The following is a 14,229-nucleotide window of genomic DNA, read 5'->3' as shown; positions in this document are numbered from 1 at the left end:
GCGGGGCGGGGCGAGCGCGTCCGGCGCGGTTTGTCCCTTGCGCCGCGCCGTAGCCGCCTTCCCCAAGATGGCGGCGGCCTTCGGGGCAGACGCGAAGCGGCTGCTGCTGCACTTCGACTTCCCGCCGCCGCGGAGCCCGGGCTGCGCGCGCTGCTGGCTGCTGCTGGAGCCCGGCCAGGCGCGTCTCGTCACCGACTTGGCCAGCCTCGTGCGCGACAAGTTCGGCTTCAGCCGCCGAGCGCGGATCAGCCTCTTCCTGGACGGGGCGCTGCTGCCGCCCACCGAGAGCGCCCGTGTGGTGCGCGACAACGACTGCCTGCGGTGCGTGCCCGCCCCGCGCCTCCTGCTCGCTCCCCGGTTGTCCGCGGCGGGCAAGACTGGGGCAGCAAGGGAGGCACATAGTGCTTCGTGGTGTTGGGGAGGGGGGAGTATTTTGTGGTGAACCTAAGCCCCCCCATCTTTCGGCACAGGGTCGCAGAGAGCAGATGCCGAAAGGGAGGGTGAATTAGGCATGATCAGGGTATCCCCCCTTCTGTCCTGCAGCCTCCAGCATTTAAGGTCGAGGAGGTTGGGACTTGGAGGCAGTGCCCCTCGCTCCCCTGCTTGATAGCGACTGTGCCTTTTCTCCAGAAAGATTTCATGGATTTCATAGACGTTAGGGCTGGAAGGGACCTTGGGAGATCGAGTCCAGCCCCCTGCCCCAGGGATCCAAGGATCCCAGCAAGATAGGGGTCCAAACGCTTCTTAAAGGAGTCTAGACTGCACCTTTGGTGGCAGTCTGTCCCAGGCCTTGGGGGCTTGGACAGTAAAGAAGGTCTTCCTTATGTCCAGCCTGAAATGGTCTTGCAGGAGTTTGTGACCATTGGTCCTTGTCATCCCTTGGGGCGCTCTGCTGAACAGGCGTTCCCCCAGATCCTGGTGCTCACCCCTCATGTACTTATAGGCAGCCACCAGGTCCCCCCGAGCCTACACTTCTCCGGGCTGAAGAGTCCCAGGGCTCTCAGCCTCTCTTCATAAGGCCTGTTCTCCTGCCCTCTGATCATGTGTGTGGCTGTCCTCTTGACTCTCTCAAGCTTCTCCACATCCTTCCTGAATTGTGGAGCCCAGACCTGGATGCGGTACTCCAGCTGCGGCCTCACCAAGGCCGAGTACAGTGGGAGGATGACATCCTGGGATTTACTTGAGAAGCATCTATGGATACAAGCCAGAGTTTGGTTTGCTTTACCAGCTGCCACATCGCATTCGTGGCTCATATTCATCTTGTGGTCAATCATGACCCACAAGACTCTTTTGGACATGGTGCTAGTGAGTGTAGCACTGCCGCGCCTATAAGCGCGCTGCAGATTTTTTCCACCAAGGTGGAATACCTTGCATTTGTTGGTAACGAATATGTCCCTCCCTTCTGAAATCTGGCTGTCAGCGTCCACTGCATCTGGTGGCAGTAAGGTTCACCCTTCAGTGACAGGCTACATGAAAAAGAACCTCCTTTTGTTAGTTTTCACTTACTAATTTTCAACTTACTGCCTACTAGTTTCATTTTGTGACCCCTCGTTCTTGTCCAGGGAGGTCAGTTTTGAGAGGTGTCTCTTAGGATCCTGGCTCAAGTCTAGAGCAGGAGTGGTCAACTTGCAGCGTGGGTGCCATAAGTAGCACAGGGGTGTAGGTTGTAGCTGTGTTTGTCTAAGGACATAAGCAGACAAGGTTCTTTGGGTGAATTAGGTATCTTTTATTAGACCAACTTCAATAGTTGGAAAAATTCTTCTTTGCAAGCTTTCGGGTATAAACTCCCTTTGTCAAGCTGAGGAAGTATTTGCAGGTGGTGTGTGGTCTGTAGGCCTTGTTACACATTCAAATTAATTGATATCAGCAATCCTTCAGTTCAGGAATGATCTGCACTATGGCTCATTGATGGGTCTTGAGGTGACTTGAGTCCAATCCTTGAGCCACAGATCTGTCTGCAAAATTGCAGGTCTTTTTACAGGGGACAGCCTTTCTATAAGCTGTATGCTGGGATTCCTTTCCTTTTCCTTTCTCCATGCCCTCTTTGCTTAGAGGGTAAGATGCTTTAGATTAAGATGTTCAAATTAAAGCTGGATAGAAACCAGCTATAGGGTTGTTGCACACTCTCAAACACTAATTTTATAGCTGGTTGGCTCTTTTTATAGTCATTTTTATTGTGTGATAAGTACATGTGTTTGGTCTAAATTTATTGCACAATTAGCCAGTTAATTGTGTGATACAAGTACTTTCCACTTATGGCCAGTCTTACTTTGTACGTGTGGTCGGTCTAAATGTATTGTGTGATTCACTAGTTAATTGCGGAGTGTACGTAACGTGTAGCAGGGGCCAGTGTGTGGTACATGGCGGATCAGGAAGGGGACAGGCAACACAGCAGCAGCTGGATAGGGTAGGGAGTAGAAAGCAGAGCAAGCAGGGGATGAGAATTGGAGCGGTGCACCTGCCAAAAGGGTTGGACCCCGCTGGCCTCAAGTTTTGGAGAAAGGCCTGGAAAAAACCAACAACCAGGAAAGCCTCAAGCATCTCATCTAGGCAGGAATGATTACAGGAAGTCTGGGAATACAGGACAAAGAGCTCAGCTGACACAGGCAGAGGGTGCAGCCTGTAGCCCCTGCCTGCTTCCCCTTGAGCTCCCTTCTTCTTGATCTCTATGCTGTGGTACACAGATCTCTTCTGACAGGGAGATGCTGCAGCATCAGCTATATTCTCCCACCAGAGAGGCTGTTTCACTGCAGGTTTTGATTCCTGGTACCATGTGGTGGGTTTTTTAGGTGCAACTCTCAACTGAGGTGAAACACTTCCTTTAGTTAATGCATGAGTATCATTGCAATGAGGGGTTATTACACATATGGTCACTCTGAAAAAGGTATAGACGTTTATGTGATAATTATACTGAATCCTGGGTTCTCTTTGTCCTTTTGACAGAGTTAAATTGGAAGAGGTAACTGCAGAGGGTTATAATGAGGACAGTAATGGCTTCGTTTATTCATCAAGGAAAGTCAGAAAGAGGCACAGGCAAAAGCTGGAGGAGGAGGAAGAAACAACAAGTGAAGATGACAGACCCACAAGGAAAAAGATGACGACTAAACGGAGCTCTGAACATGCTGCTTGTAAGGATGAGAATACAGAAGATGCTGGGAATTATCCAAAGAAGTCCAAGAACCGAAAGAAAAAGAAAGAGTTGAACAGAAGAGATGGAAGAGCAGAATGCAAGGACAGCGCTACTGATCAATCTAAAACTCTTAAAAAGTCAGAAAGGAAGAAGGAGCTGGAGACTAAGAAGAATGCAAAGCAGAAGACAACAAAGGCTGTTGCAACAAAGTCTGATTTAGGACGGCTGAACCACAGCATCCCTCTGTGTCAGAGTAAAAACAGCGCAGTAAAAAATGCCATGCAGTCCAGCAAAGAGAGGGAGGGGACCTCTGATTCCGACTCCTCCAGCTTGTCTGACACGGACAGTGAAACTGATGCAAAGCAGGATAAATTCTCACACAAGTCCGCAGCAGCAATGCAACACAAAGAGAGATGCCAAGTTGCTGCAAGTTCTGCTGCGAAAACTGTTGCTACTAGCAAAGTTACTGCCAAGTCTAAAGAGGAAAACTCCCCTAAGACTGCAGTTAGTAAAAAAGCTAAATCCCCATCCTCCAGTTCAGAATCTGACTCCAGTACAGAGGAGGAGCAAAGCAGTAACTCAAAGAAGAAGTCACCACCTAATAATTCAACCACCGTAGAAAATGATGTTGCAAGGGCCCCCAAAGCAAAGACCTCTCTTACAGAATCTAAGAGTTCTGATTCAGATACCCTTGTCATTAAAAAGTCCATAGCAACAGTTGGATTAAATAATTCCTTAGTAAAAAATGATGCTAATTGGTCACAGATTAGCCTTCAGGGACCAGCCGCAAGCCCCGGCAGTTTTGGGAGGGGGCGAGGAAGAGGAGAGGATAACTACTTCTGGCGAGGGTCTCGTGGCCGTGGGTATCGTGGAGGGTTCAGGGGCCGAGGCCGTGGGAGAGGAGAAAACAGTAGTTTCTTCTATAACTACAGCAATGAAAGCCAGAAACAACAGCAGCTAAATGAAGTGGTGACAAACACTTCAGCTATTATTCAGGTAAGTTTTTCATCCATGTTGCATATTTAAGTTCGTATCATGTGTTTCTTGGATGATTTTAAAAAAATGTTAGTAACTGGAGGGCCAAGAAGACTCGGGTGTGGGATAACTGTGAACATCTGGTTCGTTCAGTGAAGTGTGGCTGATCTGTGTTCTAAACAAGTGTTAGAACAATATTATTTTGCAAACTTAAGCAGAGAGCTTGCACCATACCGCTTGGTTCAGGTGCTGGTGCAAGTGCAGTAGGAATGGAAAGAAATTGGGGTGAGGGGGGAAATTACATCTACAGCATTAATACTGCCTGGTGGTTTTGTTAGTGCAGTGATTAAATCTTTGGGTTTAACATTTGTTTCACAGAATCCAGTGGAGGTTCCAAAGAGGGACTATAGTGTATTACCTCTATTAGCTGCCCCACCACAAATAGGGGAAAAAATTGCGTTCAAGGTAAGGAAGTCTTAAAACACATAATGTTACTTTTGTGCCTCAAAACTTTCAATTGTGCCAATATAATATAGTTTTGTAGAGAAAAGATAGATACCAGTAGCTTAGGCTGACACCCAAAAGCTTGCTTTCAAGAGTTGTATCATTTTGGGACTTTTATTCTAGAAATAGAAACACACATTGACTTTCTCCCTGCTATACAGATAACCTTGAGATGTGTAATTTGTAAGTCTGAAACGGATTCAGTTATCATCTTGATTTTAGAAAAAAAGTCTTTGAGCTAGTGCATCATGGTTTTAATGGAATTACAGGACAAGTAAAAAAATAAAAAAAAAATAAAAAATGCCATGCTCTTCATTGGGAATTCAATTTCAATGGGAAATGTCAATGGGAATTCTTAGCTTAATCAGCCAAACTTCATTTTTCCTCATAGCATCTGAGTCAGACCTCTAATAATTAAGTTGACTTGTCTGATCTTTTCCAGGATCTCTCTCTCCGTGCTGGAAAATCCAGTGTTAAGATATAAACAAGGACTCCCAAAAGAAATGCCTCTTTTCCACCCACTCTCAGAGTCAGTGTCAGGCTAGATACTGCAGACAATGAAAATCCTCTTACCTGTCTTTCTTGCCTGTTGTTGCTCAGTCTCATGTTGTTGCCTTACTTCCTGCAAAAATGATGTTACTCCACTTCAGAATCAAAGTGGATTGGTAGGGAATTGCTGATGAAAAAGCTGAAGTCCTCTCCAGGGATCTCTCTTGGAGGCATGAGCTGAATGCAGATACCCTGCTGCAGTCAGTCATGGAAGACTACCTGGGACCAGAGGGCAGAAGTCAGGATCTGGAAGCAGGATGTACATATTTTATCTAGTTCACTCTGATAGTCAGGTCTAGGTCCGGCAGGTGTCAGGAGTGATAGATGCTACTTTTGATTTGTATTTTTCTTTTAACAGTGTTTGGAATTAACTGAAAATTACACACCAGAAGTATCAGACTACAAGGTATCGTTGCTTTTTTTTAATCCATGTATAGTCCTGTATTGGGTAAAACAATCTTGGATGAATTGTAAATAAATATTTTAAATTTCTGAGCACTTTATGTTTTCCACTAGCTTCCCTGTCTGTACGCAGCTTACTTCCAATGCATTCATTAATAAAACTTAAAATGTGAAAAAGCCAGTCAAAACATCAAATAGTTCCCTTTTAGGAATACCAAGGCATGATGAAGAATTTCAAGCTTCCAGGTAGAAAAGGTGTATAAGCTAAACGACAAAACAGACGTTGTGAAGTTGTTGAGACAACTTTGTGGAATTAGAAACCACCCCCCCACCACCTTTTGCAGCAGTTTCAAATACTTTGATTTATAGCTAACTGCTGATAAAACTTCTGGGACTATCACAATAAGAATTTCATGGGTGATCTGTAGCACTAGCTGCAGTTTGTCTTAAGTTAATTGTTAAATATTTTTCCTTGCTTTTTCATCAGTCAGAGGAATTTATCAAATTGGAAATATTTGCTGTAATTGTGTTTAAGCCTATGAGGATACTTGAACCACTGGAGTTGGTTCAGGCACCTACATTGAACACCTTCAAGAGTAAATTGGCTGCTTATCTTGCTGGGATCCTCTGACCCCAGCTGACTTCCTGTCCCTGGGGCAGGGGGCTGGACTTGATGATCTTCCGAGGTCCCTTCCAGCCCTAATGTCTATGAAATCTATGATACTTGTGCTAGGTAGAAGCACAGCAGATTTGACCCTTTTCTTGTCTTTTTTTGAAGGAAGGAAAAATAGTCAGTTGGAATGCTGAAAGCAAACAGATAGAGATTGAGATTCTTTCATCTTCATCGAACAAGTGTATGTATCTCAACCCTTGAGTACGTAAATGTCTAAAATAGGTTTACCACAACAGTAAAACTAAGCATGACAAATATTTAAACATTTCTGGGCACATTCCTCTCTCAGCATTACTTCTAATATTCTTAGGTTGCCCACATCGTAATGTTACGTACAGAAAATTTGTGGCATTTGTGGGTGTCTTTAGGTTGATTGTCTGCATTGCCAAGTAGATTTGGATGCTTGACAGATGTGGCCTAAATGCAAAGGCCACAGAGTTGTGCAGTCCAGTGAGAGAGCGTAAATTTGCGTCCTGTTGGAACTGCTTTGCTTTGGTGTCTGAAAGATTTGAAGGGTTATGTGGAATAGAAATGGGCATGTGAATAGAGGGAATGTTAGACCCCAATCCTCTCCTTATTGAAGGTAGCAGCAGTTTTGCCACTGACTTTCATTAGGTGCAGAGCTGAATCCTGATATGCTATGAGATCATGCAGACCCCTGACATTTTGGATGCCTGAATGGTTATTGCCATTTTAACCAGCAGTTGTGTGTTACCACACCTGCAGCCTTGAGTTCAACACACTCTTTCTTTCTACTTTCTATAGAAAGTTAATAGTATCATTAGCAAATCTTGACTCCCTTGGTGGATTTTATGGTATGCCCTTAGCTAACAGAACTGGGTGACTGATCTCTGATCATTAATTGCACTATTGGTGTAAACGTGCTTAATGTTGTAACTGAACCATGACAAATCTGTCTCACCTCAAATAATTAAAGTGTGTCAAAGTTCAGAGTAAGGTGGCAGCGCATGACAGTAGCATAAATACAGTAGCATATGGGACTACTGACATGCTTAATTTAAACTATAGAGGATTAAATTAATGTTGAGGTTTTTTTTGTAACATGTAAAGCAGATTTAATATGGGAACTTGACCAGCTGCAGAATGCTTGTGGAAAACGGTAATAAATGACTTTTTTCCTCCCCCTTCACCCTATCTTGCTCAAGTGGTTAAAGAGCCAGGAAAGTTTGATCTGGTGTACCAGTCTGCAGATGGAGCCGAAACAATAGAGTATGCTGTTTCTCAAGAAACAAAGGTGTGTGGATGTTCTTAAAACTGCTTAGCACTGTTCTCTGCACAAGTGAAGTCTTACTACTTTTATGGCACTGTTTGCAGCAGCTGAGAAGCGAATTTGTTTACAGGAGCTTTCTGTTTGCGATACGGCTTGATTAAAACAAGGGAAACTACGAATACACTGCTAACTAAAAATCAGTAGTGATGCTTGTAACAGAATAACATCAACCATTAAAATCAGATTTGATAGCTACACTGGCAGAAAGTGTATATACTCAGAACATGCTCAGCAGTAAATGTTTTAAAAGGCTCAGTATTCTTAGTATAATAGAATATAATGTCTAGCACATTTCAGTTGTCATAAGTTTATCTACTCACCTGATATTCCCCTCTCCCCATACATGTTGGCCCTGGGCTGATGGTGGAACTCCATGGATGTTCGCAGCGGGGAGCTGAGATAAACCATGCGGCTCTCTGTACTGTAACTCATGTTCTGCAGTGCTCTTGTACTAATCAGCTATGCACTCACATTTCCTTAGCACAAGTCTAGACAAAATTTAGAGAAGAAATTACCAATACCTTTGCGCACACAATCTTGTACATGTCTCTTTTAGGTCACAGAAAGCTGGGATGCACTGATTGAGCCAAGACTGATTGTTGAGTCGTCTTCTACTGAACTGAGCACAGAAAATGAAAAAAATTAAGATGTGAACTCACTTTCCCTAGGTGTATATATAACGAGAGGACTGTTTTGTGAAGTACTGCGTTGGTTCTGAAGACAGCTGAATTCACTGTTGGTTTTCTTTTTTTAATAAAGGATTTTAAAAACTGAAATTGTTTTAAATGAAAAGCTTCAAATATAGTTTGCATAGGGAATTCTGAGATATTTAAGTATGGGAAAGTACATATGCACCTCTCTCTTTAAATACAATTTTAACAGTACAGCAACTTTTCTACTACCAAGAGTCACATTTTTAGGAACCGCTGGCTCAAAGACATGAAGTACAGTCTTCCTGTAGTGGAGCTATAGCATTTCTAACAATAATCCAAAAGTAACTTGCCCTACAGAGAATTAAACAGAACACAAATCTGCAGAATTCATTGCACATTCAGTTTCCAAAAGATACAGTTCTCAGTATGTTCTTTGTCTCCACTGCTGCAAAGCTTGATATCAGTGCTATTACTTTGTACTTCTATAGCTCTTTTCATCTGAACATGTCCAAAACATTCATCCATGTTAAGTTTCTGCAATTCTGAGTGATAGGTAAGTGCCTTCATCTTCCTGCAGATGGTGAAGTTGAGGACCTTGGGGCAGAGCAAGGAATAGAACCCAGGTGTCTAGTAATTGCTCCCAGGCAATACTGCCTTCAAAAGGTGTTGATTTGTATGGGCTTTAAAAGCGGTTCTCTTGCCTCTTCTGTCGATGCGCTTTAAGCACAAAGCTGTCTTTTCTCTTTAAGATGTGATTTCACCAAGAACCTTCCCAGTAACACTGGTTACTGTCACCTTGTTCATGACTGCCGAATAACAGTTGTTGGACCAAGAATGCATTTTTACTACAAATTTAAGTGTTAAAGTCTCCATTCAGTAGCTTCGTGGGATGCCCAGATGATGTTTAAAAATGGAACAGTAAAAATGCTTGGATCAAAAGGAGTGCAGGTTGTAGCTGTGTTGGTCTAAGGACATAGGCAGACAAGGTTCTTTGGGTGAATCTGGTATCTTTTATTTAAGTTGGTCTATAAAAGATATCAGATTCACCCAAAGAATCTTGTCTGCCTGGATCAAAAGGAGGATTTTTAAAACAGGTCTTGACTAATTTTATTTGGCCATTAGATGGCAGTGTTACAGAACGGTTCATAATTTTTTCCTTTAAACTTAAAATTTTATAGTCCACACAAACCATCAACCAGCACAGATTAAATTAGTATGAAACTGTTTTTAGTTGGACCATATCAGTTAAGCTAATGCAAGGTTTATAAGGGATTAAGTTATGGCTTTGTTTTAAACTATGCTTACATGTTTATATTGAATACCTTGGATTATATGACCAGTGTTTTAAAAATGTTCTACACCTGCAGTTTGCTTGTATCTTGCTTTTTTCTAAATTTGGTCAATAGAAGTTAAAGTAATCTGATTTTATAAAATTCTGCTACATGGAATTAGTATAATTTTAACGAACAAATAAAATCTACCATTATTCTTGATACAAGCTTTGCTTGCCTTTGCAACATCACATATGATTTCCTGAGCCTTGAGGAAGACCACTTGACTCCTGAACGTTGTCTGACAGCTCTCCCAACTACAAAGTTGCCCAAGTAAAGATCACAAAGAATCTTTTGCCTCTTATAACTCCCTCTAATTCTGTGGCGCTCAACCTTTTTAGACTCAAGGCACCCCCCATCGCTTTTCTGAATTTGGTGGCACTCCGTTTCAAAGAAGGAACATATTTATTATAGTGCAATTCTATTGCAAGGAACTCGGAAAGACTACCACAGGTCAGAATAATGTTTTTGACACTAAGGATTCCCATTTCAAATATCTGGGTTTACCCTGTGAATCATGTATAGGTGTTTGTACAGCTAACAGCATGACTATTACACAGTACCCCACAGCACCCTTAAAAGGGACTTCTGAGCTCTGCCGGGTGCTGGTTAAGACTCACTGTTCATGAAAAAACTTAAATACAGACTTACAGCCAGAGTTAGTAGCAATGCTTACTGTTAGGGGCATCCGATGCCTTCATTTCAGAGCCCCTATTTTCAGTTACTTCCTGTTACGCCGAACTTATCCTTCTAGCTGACAGTGCCTGTGCTAGCTTTCTGCTTCACTCTGAAATTAAAGACAAGTTTCAGTAAAAGCATTACGTTTCCAAGAAAGTATCTTGGGGACGCTCTATTTATCCACATAAAAGTTTTACTAACGCTTCCTTTGAGAAAGGCAAGCACCTTTGGGCTGTGGAACTTTAAATTTGCTGTGGTGGCGTGGGATGGAGTGCATCTTTTTTCCATCCCTCAGAAAAGCCACCCCAATTGGGCTGACTCATCTGTGGTGGCAGGTACCAGAAATAAGAACAGCAACATTGACACTGGCATGCTTCCTTCCTTCCTGTTGTTCCGAGGCTGCATGGGAAGGGGGATAGGAGCCAGCATTACTAGACTACAGAAACAAGCTGTACAGATGGGTTGGGGGACAACGGTGAGGGCAAAGCCATGTTCCAACTGCATGGTATTGTAAAGAGAAATTTAATAACACCTGGGAAACACTTGTGTGTGCAACAGAAATACCTGTAATTCTGTATTCAAGGTTTGGATGGTGTGCACGGGAGTCACAGGGCCTCGTTCATTGATGAAGATAAAAGAAAAGTTAAACAGTGACCTGGCCAGTAAGTGTCGTTGATCTGGCCTGTGGAACAAATGAGGCAAAGGACCAGGGAAGAAAATGCGTTCCTCCTCAAGAGTACCTTGCCAGACCAGGATAGGGACTTCCTTTGTGAGGTTACTAGTAGCGTCGCTTGATGGAGTTTGGCAAGATTACTTTGCCTCATTTCAGTAGGTGTAGGCCAAAATAATCTTGTATCAGGCAAGTTAACAGGTCTGTAAGGATTTTGAGTCATTTAAGATCCTGGGTCAGATCCCAGACATCACCTAAACAGTGGGAAAAAGTTCCAAAACCAAAATAAAAGAGCAAAGCTGGCAGGGAGAGGAGTGGCAAAGCAAGTATTGCTTTGTATTCACTCAACCAGGCGCAGAGAGCAATAATGTATGTTCTGTAGATAGATACTTACAGCTTCCCTTCTGTACCAAGTGACTCAGCTGCATAACTCCGAGCAATGCTTTGGACACGTGAGATCTGAGTGAAAGGTTGGCCTCTAATTTAGAAAGACAAGGACATCCCCAAGGCTTGTTATGAAGAAGAGATGGTAGCTTCTTTGGTAACTGTTTATAAAAAAAACAAAAACACTTTTCTGATAAATTAAGCTTCAAATCTTTTTTAATAGTCACCAGGGATTTTGGTCCTCTCTGATAAAAAAAAAATCCCTAATTTTTGGTTTAAAAAAAAACCAAAACCCCAAATCCATATTTTTCCCGTGATTAAAATGAAATGCCACTTGTATACAAGTGGTGTTTCATTTGAATCAATGGAAAAAATATGATTTGGGTTATTTTTTTTAAAACTGAAATTGGGGTGTTTTTTTTAAATCAGAGAAAACCAGGATCCCTAATAATCACTTAGCAGTTCTCTCTAGCTTAGAAGCCAGGCAAAGAGTTGGTGTTAAACAGAGCTATACTAATGCCCAAAACTGTATATGAATTGTGGCAGACACCATCCCTTTCCAAAGGAAAAGGCTACAGCCAAGCAGGGCATATGTTGCATTAGCCATGACTGCACGAAAGACAAACCCAGTGCACGCAGTTAAAAAATTACTAACATTTTCTGTGCAGAACTGCAAGTGATGAGTTGATGTAGCCTGGGAGCTGTGGTCTGAAGCCTTAAGTAGGTTATTTTGAAAGCTGAAAGTCTTATCTACAAAGCAGAAGGACTTGATCATTCAGACAGGCAAGGAGCTAGGTAAAAGAATTAAATCCACCTTTCTGAGAATTCCCAACCACGGACACAAAAGTCAAAAAGGTAAAAAACGATTTCTAAACCTATTTGGCCTGTATTGGTAGATGTCATAAATGCTTGGTAGCATCCTGAATGCTCTCACAAAGATGCCAAACCCATGAAAGGTGGAGTAGCTGATACTAAGATGTAGCCAGCCCTTTGGAAAAGGCATCTCTCCCACCTATGGGGAAAAGAAGAAATGAAAGCTTTATAGATGTTGATCATCTTTGTTCCCATCTGTCAACCACAGTTCAGGCCAGTTAGCTCATCTAACATTTCAACTGAAGACCTTTGCAAAATCAAAGGCAGCTAAAACGACTTGGGAACCATTGGAGTGACACACTGACCTACCCCCGTTTCTACAGTCTGATGCCATCACCAAGACTTAGGCACTGTTGCCAAGATGAAGTTTCCAAAGCTTTGCCAAGAGATGAGATTCCAGTTGTCCCGGAAATGATTTTGATGGAATAGTAAGAGAGATTATACGTTTGAGTTACTGGTAGTTTCTCTTGCTAAACACTGAAATGTCTGGACTTCTATCTCTGAGGAAGTTAAGACCATTTTGATATGCACTCCCTGGTAAAACAGGTACTTTATAAGCACATGATTGGACTCGACCACTGCCTGGAAAGAAAAACACTCCTAACTTTCAGGCAGACTCAGCCCCACACATAGTATTAGTCATAGTTTGCATTTGCAGATAGAAAACTCAAGAACACACAGCAGCTGCTATCAGGAAACAAAGGTGAAGTAGGTGAACGCAGACATGAATGGCAAGCAGGCAGACGTGGCCAAGCCCAGAGCCCAATCTGGTCAGCCTCCACCTCCCAAAGTGATACCGTGCCTTTCTTTGGTTTAGAAATCAAACCAGCAGCTCAGGAGATCAGACCCTCAAGAGACTTTCTACGGTTACAATCAAGTTGGGCACACTGCAAAACTTGACTTCTCCTGCAAGCTGGACACGAAGCACGTGCAAAAAAAGAACGACAGCTTCACTTTGGGTGTGGAGGTTTCTATTTTTATTCTGATCTAGCCAAGTTTGCTCATCCCTCCCATAAAGAGCTCTTAGGAGTGTCTAAGCGATTACCTTCCCCTGAGTCAGGTGTGGAGCCGCTCCCAGGGCGATGCTAGAGCACAGCTTGTTTGGGGGGGGGGGGTCAGAAACCTGAAGGGGCCTGTAAAGATCTTGCCCACTTGTGCCGAAAAAAGTGGCATGATATCTTTACTAACACATGTAGATGTTCTTCTGCTTGGCCCAATTCAAACTAGCAATACATGCAGTCACGCAAGTGCACCGCAATCTCACTTAACAGAAGCAAGTTTTGAGCTTCTGTGGCTTTGTAAACAAGCTGATTTTTTTCTTTTATAGGTCTCACGATCTTTAAGCCAAGCATATGATTCAGGGGAATCTGACTCATGCTCTCTAAATGCATCGGGTGGCAAGAATATGGATAAGGCTGGTCATCCCCGGCCCTGAGCTGCTGTACCATGCCCCTTGTCACTCTTTTGCCCCTCATCCCTGCCTCTTGGCTGTGCTACCAGGTTTGGTCAGCGACCTTTCAAACCTCCTTGGAGATGCTTGTAGGATTTGGGGCGTGCGAAGACGTCCGACTATTGCCCAAACGCCGGCGCACAGAAAATGTGTCTCGGTCAAATGGGACGGGGGGAAGCGCCACGCGCTTGGCTCGCGCTGTGCTGCTGGTCTAAACCGAGGCCGCTTCCCCTGCCTGAAGCAGCTTGGCACCACACAAGCAGCACTGAAATTCTAGTTGGAGCAGAGCTTTCCGGCCGCTCCCCCGCCTGCGGCCGCCGACAAGAGCTTGGCGCTTTCGAAGAACAAGCAACATTTTCCTGGCCTCAGGCCTGCTTCCAGATGCCCTAAGGCAGCGATTCCCAAACGCCGACAGATTTCCAACTGACACCGCCTGACGTACCACCAGCAAATTTTTGTCCTGTGAAGCGATTAAAACAACCGTGCGTGCCACTGGTGGTCCCCGCACCGCGGCCTGGCACCGCTGGCTCCGGAGGGCCGGCCCGCGGCCCCGATCCAGCGCCCGGGGGAGCAGAGGCGCAGCCGGGCCCGGAGGGGGAGGGGCGCGGCGCCGCTCGAGTCCGCACTCGGCAAGGTCAAAGGTCGCTGCGTACACGCGGCCTCCGC

At 44.0% G+C, this 14,229-nt stretch overlaps 2 protein-coding genes across 5 annotated transcripts in view; one reads left to right on the top strand and one right to left on the bottom strand.

The window, feature by feature from the left end:
- Positions 1-14,146, bottom strand: part of SCPEP1 (serine carboxypeptidase 1) — a 30,764-nt gene extending 16,618 nt beyond the window's left edge. The window contains exons 1-5 of one of the 4 annotated variants that reach the window (XM_090061131.1): positions 14,006-14,146; positions 11,251-11,401; positions 10,160-10,295; positions 8,046-8,143; positions 5,183-5,377 (exon numbers count right to left, since the gene is read on the bottom strand). The gene's annotated coding sequence lies outside the window, so the exon portion shown is untranslated. Of the gene's footprint in view, positions 1-5,182; positions 5,378-7,844; positions 8,144-10,159; positions 10,296-11,250; positions 11,402-14,005 lie in introns of all 4 variants that reach the window. The other 3 variants (XM_090061128.1, XM_090061130.1, XM_090061127.1) reach the window with 3 other exon arrangements.
- On the top strand, positions 41-8,300 carry COIL (coilin). Its single transcript, XM_090061125.1, has 7 exons — positions 41-321; positions 2,944-4,126; positions 4,484-4,570; positions 5,517-5,564; positions 6,339-6,414; positions 7,400-7,488; positions 8,081-8,300. The coding sequence occupies exons 1-7, from the start codon at positions 68-70 to the stop codon at positions 8,168-8,170; spliced, it is 1,827 nt and encodes a 608-aa protein (XP_089917251.1). The 5' UTR covers positions 41-67; the 3' UTR covers positions 8,171-8,300.
- Positions 14,147-14,229: the final 83 nt, after the last annotated feature.

Source organism: Crocodylus siamensis, chromosome 8 (genome assembly GCF_052110815.1).
Source record: "Crocodylus siamensis isolate JL-2025a chromosome 8, ASM5211081v1, whole genome shotgun sequence".
Lineage (NCBI taxonomy): Eukaryota > Metazoa > Chordata > Crocodylia > Crocodylidae > Crocodylus > Crocodylus siamensis.
The sequence above is the reverse complement of the archived record's forward strand: the minus strand, read 5'-3'. Positions and strand labels throughout refer to the sequence as shown.